General features: G+C 40.0%; 1 protein-coding gene across 3 annotated transcripts in view; it reads left to right on the top strand.

Moving 5' to 3' along the window:
- The first annotated feature begins 21 nt into the window (after nucleotides 1-21).
- The window catches only part of FIRRM (FIGNL1 interacting regulator of recombination and mitosis), a 17,715-nt gene continuing 2,050 nt past the window's right edge, over nucleotides 22-15,686 (top strand). The window contains exons 1-21 of one of the 3 annotated variants that reach the window (XM_064720196.1): nucleotides 22-152; nucleotides 679-718; nucleotides 1,425-1,513; nucleotides 2,756-2,860; nucleotides 3,374-3,511; nucleotides 5,644-5,806; nucleotides 6,132-6,216; nucleotides 6,729-6,867; nucleotides 7,316-7,396; nucleotides 7,701-7,765; nucleotides 9,106-9,254; nucleotides 9,809-9,917; nucleotides 10,404-10,590; nucleotides 10,921-11,003; nucleotides 11,376-11,427; nucleotides 11,689-11,778; nucleotides 12,461-12,646; nucleotides 13,246-13,368; nucleotides 14,235-14,330; nucleotides 14,751-14,864; nucleotides 15,506-15,610. In XM_064720196.1, the coding sequence (XP_064576266.1) occupies nucleotides 54-152; nucleotides 679-718; nucleotides 1,425-1,513; nucleotides 2,756-2,860; nucleotides 3,374-3,511; nucleotides 5,644-5,806; nucleotides 6,132-6,216; nucleotides 6,729-6,867; nucleotides 7,316-7,396; nucleotides 7,701-7,765; nucleotides 9,106-9,254; nucleotides 9,809-9,917; nucleotides 10,404-10,590; nucleotides 10,921-11,003; nucleotides 11,376-11,427; nucleotides 11,689-11,778; nucleotides 12,461-12,646; nucleotides 13,246-13,368; nucleotides 14,235-14,330; nucleotides 14,751-14,864; nucleotides 15,506-15,610 (2,298 nt within the window). In that variant the 5' untranslated portion in view covers nucleotides 22-53. The remainder of the gene's footprint in view (nucleotides 153-678; nucleotides 719-1,424; nucleotides 1,514-2,755; nucleotides 2,861-3,373; nucleotides 3,512-5,643; nucleotides 5,807-6,131; nucleotides 6,217-6,728; nucleotides 6,868-7,315; nucleotides 7,397-7,700; nucleotides 7,766-9,105; nucleotides 9,255-9,808; nucleotides 9,918-10,403; nucleotides 10,591-10,920; nucleotides 11,004-11,375; nucleotides 11,428-11,688; nucleotides 11,779-12,460; nucleotides 12,647-13,245; nucleotides 13,369-14,234; nucleotides 14,331-14,750; nucleotides 14,865-15,505; nucleotides 15,611-15,686) is intronic. The other 2 variants (XM_064720197.1, XM_064720198.1) reach the window with 2 other exon arrangements.

The raw sequence follows: 15,686 nt of genomic DNA, 5'->3' as shown, positions 1-15,686 counted from the left end.
TTGTGGGAGCGCGGGCGCCGCTGCCCCGCGCTGAGGGGAGCGCGGCCGCCGCCATGTCCCAGGCGGACCCCGAGCAGCTCCTGCGGGAGCTGGACGGCTGGGACTGGGAGCTGTGCCGCCGGGAGCTGCCCGCCGTGCTGCCCCGGCTCCTGATATCCTTCCCAGCGGGGCTCAGGGTGGCTGTGGGAAAGGCACACGAGTGGTGTTGGAGGGGGGGTTTGCTTCCTTCGGAGTTGTACGGTTCGAGAATGTGTGTGAGGGAGAGCGGTGAGACCTTTGTGAGGGGCCGGGTACCGGGAGTTTCGCTGGAGACGGGTACAGCCTTTCCCTGGAATAAAAGATTTAGAGAATCTAGAACATCGCGTGTGGTTCATTTAGCACTTTAGGTAATTCCCCCACACACCTCTCATCTACCCCTCAGAAAACAAAAGTCCAACTCCCTAAAAAAACCCAAACCACACACCACCGGAAAAATATCCCAAAAAACCAATCCCTCAAGGCTTACTCTCTAATACATTTTGGAAATACTTTGTTGATCCTGTGGATACTCCAGGCTATCAGCCTACGTTGGTTGTGGAGCATCCCCACCAATTTCAATAGAAATCACTGTGGCTTCTGCAGATGCTTTAAAGATAGCCTTTATAGCAGAATAAGTTTGATTTTCTTTAACGTTTTTACTCAATGTATGCAGAGTCTGAGGACTGGACTGAGCATATTCGTAAGTAAAGGCTAAGAAATGCCTCTTCCTTTGGAGCCCTGTATTGCAATTGCATTAAAATTAAGATCACTGCAGTGCTTAAAATGCTTCTGCTACAACTTTTCGGAGCCTTCAGCAATCCTGCTGGACCTTGTATATTCCACTAACTGCACATTGAATAAGCTTTATAAATGCCCTTATAGAAACTCTGCATCTAAGGCTGCTTTTTCCTTTCTGCTACTTCTGATCTTTAAATACACAAAAAAAGTGTTTCTTATCTAGTGTTTTATTGTCTTTTGGGCTGTTATCTTCCCGGTGACAAAGCTAATAGTTTAAAGAAAATTAGGCTGATTTGTAACTGTTTATGAGTGTTGCCAAAATTGTTACATTGCATATTATGTTGCATTATAAAACTTGCTACTGTTTGCAGTTTGGAATGTGGCAAATTGTGGATCTGCGGGCTTGGCAGTTGTGCTCAGCCTTCAGCTGAGTTTAGTCAGATGTGCTGCTATTTTTGATGGGTTTGTGCATGTTGGAGCTATTACAGTTCCTTGATTTTTCAGATCATGTCTGTGTGTTTTCCTGCATTTCAGATAAGGCAAACGTTCTGTTGCCTGTCTCAAAATCAAGTACCTGATTTGTTTTTGCTTTCTGCAGTTCTTTATTTCCTCTGGTAGGTTGCTGTATTTTTCTGAGAGTTACACATTGGAAATGTTTTTCTTTGCAGGTATTTTGAGGATCCTGACCGAAATGTTTTTGCCACATATCAGCCTTGAAGATGTGGAACAAAGTTTTTTCTCAAAAGTATTACCTAAGGTAGGACAACTCCAGTTAACTGTGGAATTTTCTGTCAGTTCAATGTTAGAACCTGCTTAGATTGCAATGATTCTTCTTTGGGGTTGCAAAATATCTATGGGCTACAAAAATTGAAATTTACTCATTAAGAGTTTTCACAGTGTTGTGTTGAATTGTTTCTGTGATTGTTCTTGTTCTTTACAGTAGGGAGAAAATCAAATATGCAATGTTCTGCTTTCTATATTCAGCAATAGACTTGGGTTTTATTTCTTTCTGAAAAAATTGGGCTTTTTGTAAAATGACCAAGGTGGAGAATTTTTAAGTGAGGGAGCTTCTCAGGACAAGTAAACTGAAGAGCTCAACACCCCCATATCACAAATGAATGTTGTGAAATTTGTGAATTAATATAGTGAATAATCTTTTAGACCACACTGACCTCACAATATGTGTTCTTTTTTGATTAATTTTTTTGAGAATTTTGTGCCATAGGTGTGTTAAAATCAGTGCTTGCATTTTAAGTGAAGTAAAGAGGTGCCAAATTACTGATTTAAGTTTCAAGACTCAGCTTGTCCATTTTAAGAAGCCAGTAAAAAGCACTTGATTTTCCTTTCTCATATTTTCTCTCAAGTAACAAGTTTTTGAAGATTACAAGAAAATTGTCTCATAATAGGCATATCCTGAAAAAGGATCACTGTTTATCCTGCATGTGCCTCACTGTCTTTGTAGTCTCAAAAGTAACACTCATCCAAAAACCTCAATTAAAGTAGAAATAAATGTTGTCTGTATGTCACAGACATTTTTTAATGTGTTCAAAATGTTAATAATCATTTTCAACAAGCAAATATTTTTTCTGAGACAAAATGAATTTTTTTTTTTAAATTATGTGGTTTTAACTAAGTAAAAATCTTTGGTAGAATAATATAATATATTTAACATATCATATGAAATAATATATGATATTATTTATTATACATTATCTGTATAAATTAAATATATTATTAATGAATAATATATAAGACAGCTAAAATGTCTTCTGTCTATAATATATGCATAAAAATGGTTTTTGCTTCTTGTTATATCATGCTTTATGACTGAAATGCTGCAAAGTGTTTTCTGCTGTGAGTTCTCTCTGTGCCTCCATGCCAACGCAGCAAGCAGGTATACAATGGTGTTATTATTTGTTATTAATTGTTTAATCTTATTATTTATTATTATGTGTACCTTTGGAAGTAAAATGTTTCATTTTTTGTTGTGTTTTGCCAGACTCTGCAGTTCTTTGATAACTTGATGTGTGAATTATGCAGCAAGGCCAAAGGACTGAGCAGCCAGAGCACAGAGCTGTGCAGCACTGTGAGGAATCTGCTCCAGGCAAGTCCCATCTCATCAACTGTCAAATTAATATTTACATCACTCTTTGCTTTAACCTAAACTGCTAAATTACTAATTAGGTTTTAAGATTTAAAATGTGATTTAATCTTCCGTTGTAGTAGAAGTTCAGTTAACATTTTGTGAATGATTTGATTACATCTGGCATGTGATGCTAATAATAATTTTAAAAAATCATCTGAAATTCTGCTCCAAGTCCCTCCTGCAGACAGAATGTGCCTCCCCATATTTAAAGAGTGAACCTGGCCCCTGTTTATACATATGTCACTTTATTCTGAATTTTAACATTGAGAACCATAGTGAAAGAAACAGGAGTTTTCATGAAGGGGATGGTACGGAGAAAAGGCTATGGAGAAAAACTCTGGAGCTTCATTCATCTTTAACAAACTCATTTATACAAATAGCAGGCTGCCATAAACCCCAGGTGTATTTCAGCTGAGCAAAGCTGCTTTTGGAGGCATTGCAGGAGTGCTGATGTTGCTGTGCTGATCCCAGGCGGTGGTGCAGCTGCTGGAGACGCTGACGGGCTGCGTGCGCTGCCTGTGCTCGGCGCGGGAGCTGTCCCTGCGCAGCATCCGCTCGCTGCCCCCCTCCCTGCTCCGCGTGCTCAAAAGCACCTTCACTCACTGCAAGGTAGGGCTCTGCTGGCAGCACACAAACCCTGCTGCTCCTTGCCTTTTGGGAATGGAGGAATGTGAGAATCCATGGCTGGGCAGGCTGGTTGGGTCCAGTCCAACTAGCACATCTTACATGGACAAAGGTGAAAGGCCAGAAACTTTTCTGCACGTGGGGACAAATGGCCTCAGTTTGTTCCCAGGAGAAGCACCAGATGGAAAGGACCACGTGAAAAAAAGAGGCCAGGCCAGCTGCCCTCTAAGGGGTTTTAAGGGCTGGAGGAGAGGGACTACAGCCAATGTGAGGGTTGCATGTGTAAAATGCAACCCTCACATTTTACTGTCTTATATATTATTCATTAATAATATATTTAATTTATACAGATAATGTATAATAAATAATTATATATTATTTCATATGATATGTTAAATATAATATATTATTCTACCAAAGATTTTTACTTAGTTAAAACCACATAATTAAAAACAGATATTTTCATTTTGTCTCAGAAAAAATATTTGCTTGTTGAAAATGATTATTAACATTTTGAATACATTAAAAAAATGTCTGTGACATACAGACAACATTTATTTCTACTTTAATTGAGGTTTTTGGATGAGTGTTACTTTTGAGACTGCAAAGACAGTGAGGCACATGCAGAATAAACAGTGATCCTTTTTCAGGATATGCCTATTATGAGACAATTTTCTTGTAATCTTCAATGACCACAACAAGTGAGGAGGGGTGACAGGATGGGGAAACCAGGAGAGACCACACTGACACTTGGGGTCCATGGAAGACCATGTGGTGATAGGATACAAACAGCCAGTGCAAACAACTTAATAACTATTTAGTGCAATACAACAGGGAAACACTTCAGAAGAAGATCTTAGTTTGAAATGATGCTGTTGTTGAAGGTGACTCCAATGTGGAGAATAATGTGCTCTGGCCCCATGATTCAGAAGGCTGAACAAGGTTTTATTAAGGTATACTATATTATCCTAATACTATGCTATATTTCATATTAAAGAAATACTATACTAAGGAATATAATTATGATAGTTTTGATATAGTTATCAAAAGAGATACTAAAGAAAAACCTGGGACTGTCTGCAGACAGCCAGGACACAGCTTTGACCCAATTGGCCAAGGAATCAAAACAACCCTCACTGGTGTCCAATGAACAAATCACTTTGTGTAAATCTCCATAACACATTCTACATGTGCAAAGCAACAGGAGTAGTGAATACAGATGAGAATTGTTTTCTCTTCTTCTCTGAGGTTCTTCATGCCTTTCCCAGGAAAAATCCTGGGAGAGAGAATTATGTCTCTCTCTGTTCAGAGAATGTGAATACCATATTAAAGTATTATTCTTTAATTTTAGTTGCTAAGTAATTTTCAGAGTGCACTGAGTGCACAGCTACAAAGATGATTTTTCATCTGTCTGCCCTGCTGGTGAGAAGCTCACACTGGGCTGTTTCCATCCTTTGCATCAGTGTTAACTGAACATTCTGCTCAGGAGCAGAGTGCTCTGAGGCATCTGTGCAGTGCTGGCTACAGCAGTTACAGAGCTACAAATGGCAAATTCCAGAGTGGATTGAAAGCTGAGATTAGCAGGTTGATGTTGGTTACAGTGAGCACTGTGTATCAGTTTCTGATATGGACTGATCTGGATTTTCAGGTGCAACAGTAATTCCCTCCAAGCATTGAAAATAAAACAAGATTAGCACACACTAACTTTTGGTTGCCTTTCATTTTAATATTTTTAATACTTCTTTCTTATGGGAACATTTACCTCAGTTTTCCATGTCAGGACACAAACTCAGGTGCCATATCTTTATATGGTAATTCTAATATGAAAGTATTGGGAAATCTTTGGAATGCTACTTCCTTTGCTGCTGACATTGTCCTGTTTGGTTCAAAAATATGGATCCTGATCCAGCCAGACCTCATTAGTTTCCCACAAGCTGCAGGTGAACATATTTTATATTGAGTGCTCAAGGGCTGTGTATTGAGTTAAAGTAGGTACATCTGTGCCTTGTTCTTTTTCTCCAGAGAAATGTATGGCAAAGCTCTTGGTGTTTTCTGCATGTGAAAAATCAGGCTGTGAGTCCTGAGCTGTTTTACAAACCTCTTCCTCCCCATTTCAGGACAGTGAATCAGTGTACTATGGGCACCTGCACTTAATTTCTGACCTCCTCCAATCCATGTTCAAGGAAACTTACTCCCTTCAGAAACAGCTGATGGAACTGATTGATCTGATTTCCATAGACTCTGCTTCCACTGAAGATGACATCACATATATGGTGTCAGGTATGCATGGATTTGATACTTTTTTAATCTTGCTCAGTCTTTTTTTCTTTGGAGAGTAGGTTTGAAATTTGAAAACAGGTTTCTGAGTGTGCTCACTTCCTGCTGTCCTGACCAGCTTTTCAGAAAGCAGCATTTTGAACCTGAAATATTTCCATTTTTCTCCTGAGGCTGTAGGAATGTTGTGTAGATTTTAGAACAGGGGCAGCACCTAAACACTGAGCCATTTTCCTCATTCATGTCAGTGTGCTGGTATTCTCTCAGTATTCTTTTGGGGTTGCTGTGAGCTCATAAATCTGATTTAAGTCTGGTGCTGTTATTTCCTTAGTAATCCACACTGTGCTGGAGATCTGCTCTGTCATTTCCAATATGGACCATGCTCTTCATGCCAATACATGGAAGTTCATCATCAAGTATGTAGCTAAACTCTTTGGGTTTTATTGTGGTGTAGTTTTAAATAATGAATGAATCAATTGCTTTGTGCTCAGAGGTTCTAATAAAATTAAAATGAGAGAATTCAATGTACTAGAAAGGAAATTTAGCTAGGAGCAGTGCCAGTGAAAGTAGGTAGGAATTGGTATGAAAAGTTATAGAAACTTGATTTTCTGGAATTAAATGCAGAAGAAAATTTGCAGCACTGTTGTCTGAGTGATGACATGAAGAGGTCTGACCTGCAGTTCTGTTGATGTTTTTACCTTGATTTGGCTCTTTCAGACTTCCATCCTGCCTCTGCCCTGGGTTTCAGTCATGGCCATGGACAGGGTTGTTCTCTCTGAGTTGCTGCTTTCAGTGCTCACAGATACTGCACCAATCACTGCTGTATAAAAGGCTAAATTGAATCATTGCTCATTTGGATTTGTTAGAACTCATTGTGTCATCACTTCTGACAGTTAAATACCTGTTTCTATGTATTCCTGTCATTCAGGCAAAGCCTGAAGCATCACTCCCTGCTGCAGGGCCACCTGAAGCACAGTGACATCCTCAGTGGCCTGTGCAAGGACATTCTTCTGTCTTTTGACTCCTGTTTGCAGCTGGCTGAGCAAATGAAGGTGTCAGAAGTACAGGTGAGTTAAAAAGCTCCCAAAGCTGCCAGTGAACCTGAGGAGGAGAAATTCTTTGTGCTGTGTTATTGCTTGGAGTAAATTGGGTTGGGTTTTTTGGGATTTTATTTGTTTCATGACAGAATACCTTTGAAACCACATGAAAATGAGGCCCACAGCTTTGTGGAGATTGAGGATGTTTTAGTGAGACACTAAATTTTCACCATACTATGTGAGAATTTTTCTTTATTTCCTAAACTGACAATATCCCAAGGTCAGGCAAATCCTTAATATTGCTCTGAAAGTGCTGAAGCATACATACTAAATATTTTTAAAGTTTTCTCCCCTTAGCTGTAAAGTCTTTGGAGAATGAAATGTGAAATAGGGTTTGAACACTGTTAGCAAGCTAACTTTTATTTTACTCTCTATTAATTACTCTAAATGAACTTTTAGCACTGCTTCTTTTGGGCAGGAGGGCACTGACTTCAGGCTGTTCCAGAAGACAGTGAAACTGTGCAGGTTCTTTGCTAACTCCCTTGTACACTACACCAAGGTAGGTTTTAATACTTCAATTCTATGTTAGTATTAAATTTAAGCCTCTGGTCTGCAGATGGGATCATTTTCTTCTATAATTATATAATATCTTAATGATTTACAGCTTATCCCATATGGGCAGTATAATTAACATCCAGGCATAACCTGCTTTAGTTCTTCCACCTGTAAATGCTCACAAGCCTGTGCAGGGTTAATGTTGGGATTTCCCAGAAAAATAAACTGGAACAGGTTTTTTCATAATTCATGTAATTAATAATGGATTTTATTTTAAAAATATCACTCAATATTGATGGTTTTTGCAGGAATTTCGTGTCTGCCTCTCTGATTCCTGTTCTCAGTTACATCAGCTCTTTCTTCAGATCTACAGGTATGTGAAGTAGAAAGAATTGATTCTTGATAGTATCTTAATAACATTTCAGTATTACCTTCTTAAATTACAAATATTTTGATGTGTAAAAATGCACTTCTCATTCCAGAGTTGTTGCCATCTTTTTTCATGTACTGAAAGCTAAAATATTTTTAATAAATTTGGTGATTTAGTGTTTTATAGTTACCCTAAACCCCATTCTTGATCAATACTGTGCATGTCCCATAATGACAAACAATTAACTTCATAGCAATTATTTATGCAAGATTTATTAACAAATTATGTGTTGGATATGCAGAAAAAAGCCTCTACAACTAAATGCAGGTGTCAGCAGTGCCTTTTGACAGATTGTTTCTACTTTAAGACAAAGTTTGGAAAAATTTGTCCTGGGGAAAGAGGGGATCAGAAATAGTGTCCTGAAATTTTTCAGAACTTTATTGTTGTGTTAATAATTTTGTGGAATCTCACAGAAGGACTCTGGTTCTCCTGGAAACAGATGCTCTTTTCATACTACACTTATAAATGTCTGCAAGAGTTTTATCACTTTCCTTTCCAAAAGTTTGGTTGCTGCAGTGGTTGAGAATATAAGAGAAGCCAGACTTTATATTAATAATTGTTTAATCTGTGAAATCAGAGGGCTGATTTCTGCCCTTTGTTGGGATTCACACCAGGCCCTGTGGTGAGATGTGCACCTGAGTTCACTGCAAGATGGGCTGGATTTTTTTTTTATGAGTTTCTTCTTCTAAGTTTACTCCCCTTGTAGGTTTTTCCCAAGTGGAAAATTGTAAACTTTTATTCACTCAGGGAATAATGAGCAGGATTTTTGAGTAGGAAAGCAGCATTTTTACAGTTCACTTTATAAGCTGCAAGATTATAAGGTTATTTCATTATATTTTCCTTTATTCTCCTATTGGTAATTTTTTTCTTTTATTGCTCAAGGTGTTTTTTTTCCTCTTCAGAGAAGCTGTGATACCCTTTTAGAGTCATGTGTTAAGTTGGTGCTGTGATGTTTATGGCTGTAAAATCATGTATAAAAGTGTTTTCTTGGCTTTTCCCTTTCACTTGACTCTTTGTGATCTGTTTCTTCTGAGAGATGTTATGTATTTTACACACATTTTTCTGTGAGCTTGTAAGGTTTTCATTAAATGTTAAGTAAACTATTGGATTGTGATGCTTGTTTTAAAGGCTGGATGCAGAGTTGTTACTCTTGAGCTATAACATTCTAAAATGGGGAGCCTTTTCTGCTTTTATTTCACAGGAACAAGGAAATAATGAATTTGCCTAAAAATGCTACTGAGAATATTTAACTTCTTTTTTTTTTTTTTTCCATTTCCCCTCAGCAAATTTCCTCCCAGTCTTTATGCTCCAGAGATGTTGGAAGTTCATCAAGATGAAATATCCCAGGTTTTTCTTGTGGCTCTGGACCCTCTCATCACCCAGCTCCTTCCCTTTAGTCCTTTCATGGAACAAGTGTTAAGTGAAAATTTAGGTGGGTTGAAAGTACAATCCCAGCATTGACATTTTGACTTTCTGGACCATAATATTCTGTACTCACTTACTTGTTTCTGGTTTTTTGTAAGTGCTGTGATAGAGCTGATGGCCTGCTGATTTGGGTGGATTTTATAACAGATCATTTATGTTGTTGCTGGATTCATCTTTTCCAAAGTACTCATTTGTAATCAGATTAACAGGGCAGTACTCACATTCACTGCACTGTTAATCTGATTAGCAGAAATCCTGTCAATTCTGCTCTTTTACATCATTTCAATCCACATTTGCCACAAACTTTCAAAGATGGATTTTAAGATGGATTTTTTCTGCTGTTCTGTTGGTAGGGGAAGACAGCTTTATTTTTTTCATAAATATTTTCTGTGAAAAGTAGCATGCCTGGGGGAAAATATCAGCTTTTTGTTTCAACAAGCTCTTCTTGATTTCTGCCCTCACCAACATCTCACAATTCTGAGATAGCTCATCAATTTGCCTCTACACTTGCTTACAAGCCAGTTTGCACATTTTTCACACCTGAAACCCAAATTTCTACAGGTCTCCCTCCTGAGCAGCAGCTGCCCCAGTGTCTCCTCCTGCTTACCATAATGGACAAGCTGTCCTCTCAGCCAGAAGAAGTGCAAACTCTCTGGAACACAGGAAAAAGGTACAAAAAAAGGTTTTTATTGTAGTTCTATCACCACAGCAGTCAAACAAAGGGCTCAGCTGCTGCAGCTTCCTTTGCAACTGAACTTGGAAAATTGTCACTATGGATTTCCATCCTTCTGCCAAGACTAACAGGATCTGATCATTGCCTCGGGAGTGAAGGATACAGAGACAGAGATGGCTTTGTTTTTTCAGAGAAGGAGTGGTATTTAATGTACTTGGAGGGTAGGAATAAGGCTCTGAATGTAACTAAGTTAAAGTCTCACACTTTTATGCCTGAACCCCTTAATAATCACCTGAATTGATAAAAGGGGAAGGCAATCAGCAGCATGAATCTGGTGTAAATGCACTGAAGTTATTGCTGTCTTTTCTGGCTGAAGACAAAGATTTTGTAATACCAATGTTGCTTGCAGGATTTGGAACTCAATATCTGTAATTAAACTGTTCTCTTTTTCTCTTTTTTATTTTTTTTTTTTTTCCCTTGCAGCCTGTCTTTGTTGTCAGCTCTGTTCCTCAGTTTCCAGCAGTGTTGTGTGGAGCTTTCTCTCCCTGTGTGTTTGCCACAGGTGCTCAGTCCAGGACAGCCAGCAGTTCCCATCAGCCTCTACCACTATGTGTGTGTCCACCTGTGCTCCTTCATTGCTTCCACACTCCCATCACACTTCCCTCAGCTGGTAAGATTGGCTTTTGCTTATCAATTCTTCAGCTGTTGTGATGCATAGGTGCTGCTTAAAAAGAGTGGGTTCTTTCTAATGAAAAGATGCTCAGAGAGAACCATCTCAGAGATGGTTTTGTAGAAATCAGCAGTTGCATGGCTGGAGTTCAGTTACACAGCAAATATCACTTTTGGGAGAAGGGCAAAGAAAGTTTATGAGGACCTCAGTGGTCTTGCCAATTTTTATTCTCTTTCAGAGTGGGGAATGTTATAAAAGTTTAATGCTTTCTTTTCTGTTTATTCTGTTTTCTGCTATTCAGGCTGTGGTAATTTTGCTGTTTCTCCTCAGGAGCGTGCCCTGCTGGAAGCTGTGCTGGGTTCCAGTATGATCACATCTCTGCTGGCAATGGACTCCTGGTGCTTCCTTGCCAGGTAACACACTCCTAGTACAGTCAAGCAGGTTTCCCACACATCCAGTTCATTCTCTTCTTGTTGTACATAATCTGTAGTTTGCTTGAGAGAGATTTTTTTGTCCCAGACTTGGGTTATTTTCAGATACAGAACATATTTTGAAAATTAGGAGTAGAAATGGCTTAGCCATTTTTATGTTCTTGCAAGCAAGAGGAACACAGCTTCTCTCTTTAATAACTGATTTTTGAAATGGTTGTCTCAAGTAAATTGTGTCTGCAAATCAAATTTAAATGTGTTAGAGGAAATTGCAATTTCTCAGACCAGATTTATGCTATTTAGTCTGCATTTTAATAGGAAGTACAGATTCACAAGCTGCTGTCTCTCATGTTTCAGGTATGGAACAGCTGAGCTCTGTGCTCACCACGTTAATGTCATTGCCCACTTGGTAAGAACCACAGTTTTAAGTTTCTTGAGTTTCTTGAGTGCAAAGATTCAAATAGAGATTTGAATTCTTCAAACTGGCTTAATAATTAGCAGAAGTAGTACAGTGAAAATACAAAGCAATATGCCCTGCTTATTTCATTTCCAGTGTAACTGCTATGATCCCACAAAGCAGCTCACAGAATATCCAGGACAGAATTTGTTTGCTCAGTGGTGATTTTTCCCTCAGGGTAACGAGGTGCATTTCTCTTTTACCCCAATGCAGGTAAAGGCTTGGCCCAGTGACTGCTGCCAGGCCCCTGCCCTGGCTGTGCTGCTGAGGAGAATGCTGTTCCTGATGGCTCCAGAGCATCAGGCAAGTTCAGCACCAGCAGAGATCTGAATCAGTGCCCTGTGTTCAAATATTCCTTTTCAGTTCTGGACAAGTGACAAGATCTTGAGTGCTCACTTGCTGCACTTGTTATTACTTAGTCTAAGTTATTAGGTCACTAAATTATTACCTGTTGTGTGTCCCACTTTGTGCAGGTGTGTTCTTTAAAACAAGAAAAGCACATTGACCTTTCTAAGAGTTTTGCTGGGTAGCAATAAAGTCTTTTTTTAACAAAGTATGAAAACAGCACATCTCCCCAGATTGGCTGAAACTGTGTCCTGTCATTGCATCTGTGACATCTCATGACATCAGGTGTCAAGAGGAATGTCCTGTCCTGTCCTGTCAGTGTCTCTCTGTGTACCCTGGAGGGGCTGAAGCCACTTCTACTCACTAGGGCCAATGCTTCAAGCTGAAAGAATCAGTTGCTTAATCATTCTGATGTCTTGTGTGTGTGACAAGTGGCAGTTTCTAAATGTTTTTCAAATAAAAAGATGGATTTTATATGGATGGATTTATATATGGAAATACTTTACACAAATTGTTTAGCATAATTAATCTGAAGCGAACCAGCTTTTTTGTTTTCTCATCCTTTTGGTTTGGTTCCTCATCTTCTGGGCTACCAAATTGTTTTCTGGTCTGTTTAGATTCTCTTGCCTTTTGTTTCCAGGTGGAATTTGCTCGTGAATTTCCCCCTGAAGAGGCGGAGAACCTGGCTGTGTGGCAGCACGTGTCCCTCAGAGCCCTGAGCGCTGACCTCAGGGCACGAGTGTTGTCTCAGCTGTGCTCGGCGGGGCTCCAGCGGTGCCGGCAGTGGCTGAGCAGCGGCCGAGCCTTGGGAGGGCTCCCCCCTGTGGTAAGGAGATCTGCTCCTCTCTGGAAAAATGACTGAACTCTCGTTTTTCAAAGGATTCTGTTGTTATCACCTCAGTTCTGTTAGCAGTCTGCTGCAAGAACTCTCATTTTAATGGTTTTTTTGTCGTATGTAGCACCTTAGGAGCTCTGCTGTGCTGTGGAGGTTCTGTGATTCTCTGTGTTTGCTCTCTGGCTGAGCAGATCTGTTTTTCTTCAGAATTTCTCATTTATGCTGGACCTTAGCATACAATTCCTCTTCAGTTTTCAAACCTGCTGGTTTTATGCAGCATCAAATGTGAAAGATGCTCACTGGTCTCTTTGATGAAGGAACATGAGAAACCAGAGGCTTCCACATGAAATTTCTACTGCCAGTGCAGCAAATGACCTGCAGTGTGTGTGAAACTCAGGAGCCATGGATGGTTTCCCAGCTCTGGAATCTTTGTTGGCTGCTCTCCTGCTGGATTAGCTGTTCTGAACAGCTGAGGCAGCACTTTGGGCTTCTTGCCACCTTGTAGCACTTTAGATGTTTCATATGAGCCTGGGGTTTGGGTTGGTTTGCATGACGTGTTCTGGTTGGTCTCACACATTTTTTCCTCCTAGAACACTGCCCTTTCTGCCCTGCTGGCTGCCTGCACTTCTGCTGATGCCACTCTGGAGGCAGAACTTCAGAATTCTGTCCTGGGAATGCTCACTCAGTTCTGGTCTTTTCTCCAGGCTAAGCAGGTAGGAGAGTTTGCTGCTCCAGCAGTAAAAACATGTCTTGGTGCTGTTTCCTCAGGTTGTTGTTGCTCATTTGTTTCACTTGCATTGGACTGTTTCAGTGGTTCACCAGTGCTGCTCTTAGCTGGTTTTTCTGTAGGGCAGGATGAGCTCTGGGAAGCTTGAGTTTGAATTTCCTGAATGTTATTACATATTTGGTTCCTTGTTTCTCCATCTGTTACTCAGTGTCACATTCAGACTTGCTCAAGGAGAAGCCTGAAATACCTGATTTTGTTTCATACCAGTTACAAATTCAGTGTATTTTAAATATTGATCAGAATGTGACCAAAACTCAGGGTGATTTCATTAGAGCACAGCCCAGCACATGGAGACACACAGGGACAATCACCCTCCTCCCAAAGTGCTCAAGCAGTGGCCTTGTCACCATGGACTTGTTCATGGCTGCAGCTGCATAAAGCAAAGAAAAAAAGGATTGTCAGGGTTTTCATGCTCCAGATTAAAAAATGAAGAGCCAACAATGTGCCCCTTCAGAGGTCTTTTCAAACTTCAGCCATTCTGTGAAGACATTTGGCAACTGAAAGTGAAAAGAAACAGTTCAGATAACCTTTAGGTGCTTATTTTAGTGAGTGGTGCAAGGAGAGGAGGGTTAAGAAATGTTCTTCACAAAAATCAAAGAAAATGGGCTCATAAAAATATGACCACCTAGAAATACTGATACCAATATTTCAATATTTTCTTTGCTGCTTACAATGCAATGTTTTATATCAGGCTATGAACTTTGGAAAGCTACTGTAACTTGACATTCTCTCCTAAGCAGTTACTCCATGAGCTAAAATGCAGTGTTACTGATATCTTGTGCTCTCTTCAAGGTCTCAGATGAGCCATGTCTCCAGAAGACACTGTGTTTATTGCTTCACCTTTTGGAGGTTTTCATCCAAGCATTAGATGCTCAACTGATGACCCAGGTAAAAAAAAATCCTAAAACCCCCACCCCACCACCTTATGAATAATTCACTACATGAAAACCAAGTTCTCTGTGATTTGTTGAAATCTCAAATGAGTTATTTCATGCTCTGGCCTTCTCTTAACAAGGAAATAATCTTCCTTGATTACTTTCCTGGCCTTCAAACCGAGCACATGGCATTTTGGGAATGCTTTTGAGAATCCCTTTCCTCAAGAAAGATAATTGAGATCTAAGGAAGTGCTCTAGGGATAATATTCATTTCTTCCTAAAATGCCCCCTGCAGCTTTATCCTGGCCAGTTCTATTGGAGGTGCAGCAATTCCTTCAGGTTTCTGAGCTCCCTGTGTTTGGATTTGAGGATGAGCTGCTCAGTTTCACCTGCAGTCAGTGTGATGGGCTCTGCTGGGGTTTGTGTCCTGCAGGTGTTTGCACTGCAGTCCTCCCTGCTCCAGCTGCATCCCCCTGATCATGTCCGTCTGGCCATGCTGGATTTTCTCTCTTCCATGGGAAAGGTCTTTATTCCACAAGAGGCACAGGTAAATGGAATGGTGGCCTTAGTGAAATGGCCTTGTCTTTTGATAAAAATACTTTTATTTAAATATACAGTTAAGGGATCAAGTTCATTAAATAGATACAGGAATGCCAGGATTGGATTAACAGTCTGCAGCAGGTTTATTTTTCATCAAGATGTGCTGAGTGCATGCAAGATGCTTCAAATGCCAGTCCTTTCTCACTGGTGAGAGGCAACAAGAAGTGAGAATAGAATGTCACCTCCCTCCCAGTGCTTCTTCTTCACCATGTGGTGACAGGATACAAACAGCCAGTGCAAACAACTTAACAACTATTTAGTGCAATACAACAGGGAAACACTTCAGAAGAAGATCTTATTTTGAAATGATGCTGTTGTTGAAGTATAGTTGTAAGGTGACTCCAATGTGGAGAATAATGTGCTCTGACTCCATGATTCAGAAGGTTGAACAAGGTTTTATTAAGGTATACTATATTATACCTTAATATAATATAATACTATATTATAGTATAGCCAGACAGAGCAGTAGCACTCTCACATTTCCCAAACCTGTCCCTCAGTCTGAGAGCCAGCCTTCAGTAATAACTCCTGATGATGAGATATGCTCAGCTAACTCTTGGGAGCTGCTGGCTGTTTGTTCTGTTGCAGAGGCAGGTTGTGCCCCAGCTGTCCTGTCTGTTTGCCTCTCTGCTGGCTGACCAGACCTGGCTGATTCACCAGCACGCCCTGGAGGCATTCACACGTTTTGCAGAGGTGAGCAGAGCACAACTCTGGCTGCAGGCATTTGGGTCTGTTATCTTCTCTTGTACACAAATCCTCCTGGCTCAAA

Source organism: Zonotrichia leucophrys, chromosome 8 (assembly GCF_028769735.1).
Source record: "Zonotrichia leucophrys gambelii isolate GWCS_2022_RI chromosome 8, RI_Zleu_2.0, whole genome shotgun sequence".
NCBI lineage: Eukaryota > Metazoa > Chordata > Aves > Passeriformes > Passerellidae > Zonotrichia > Zonotrichia leucophrys.
This window is presented reverse-complemented; position numbering and strand designations above follow the sequence as displayed.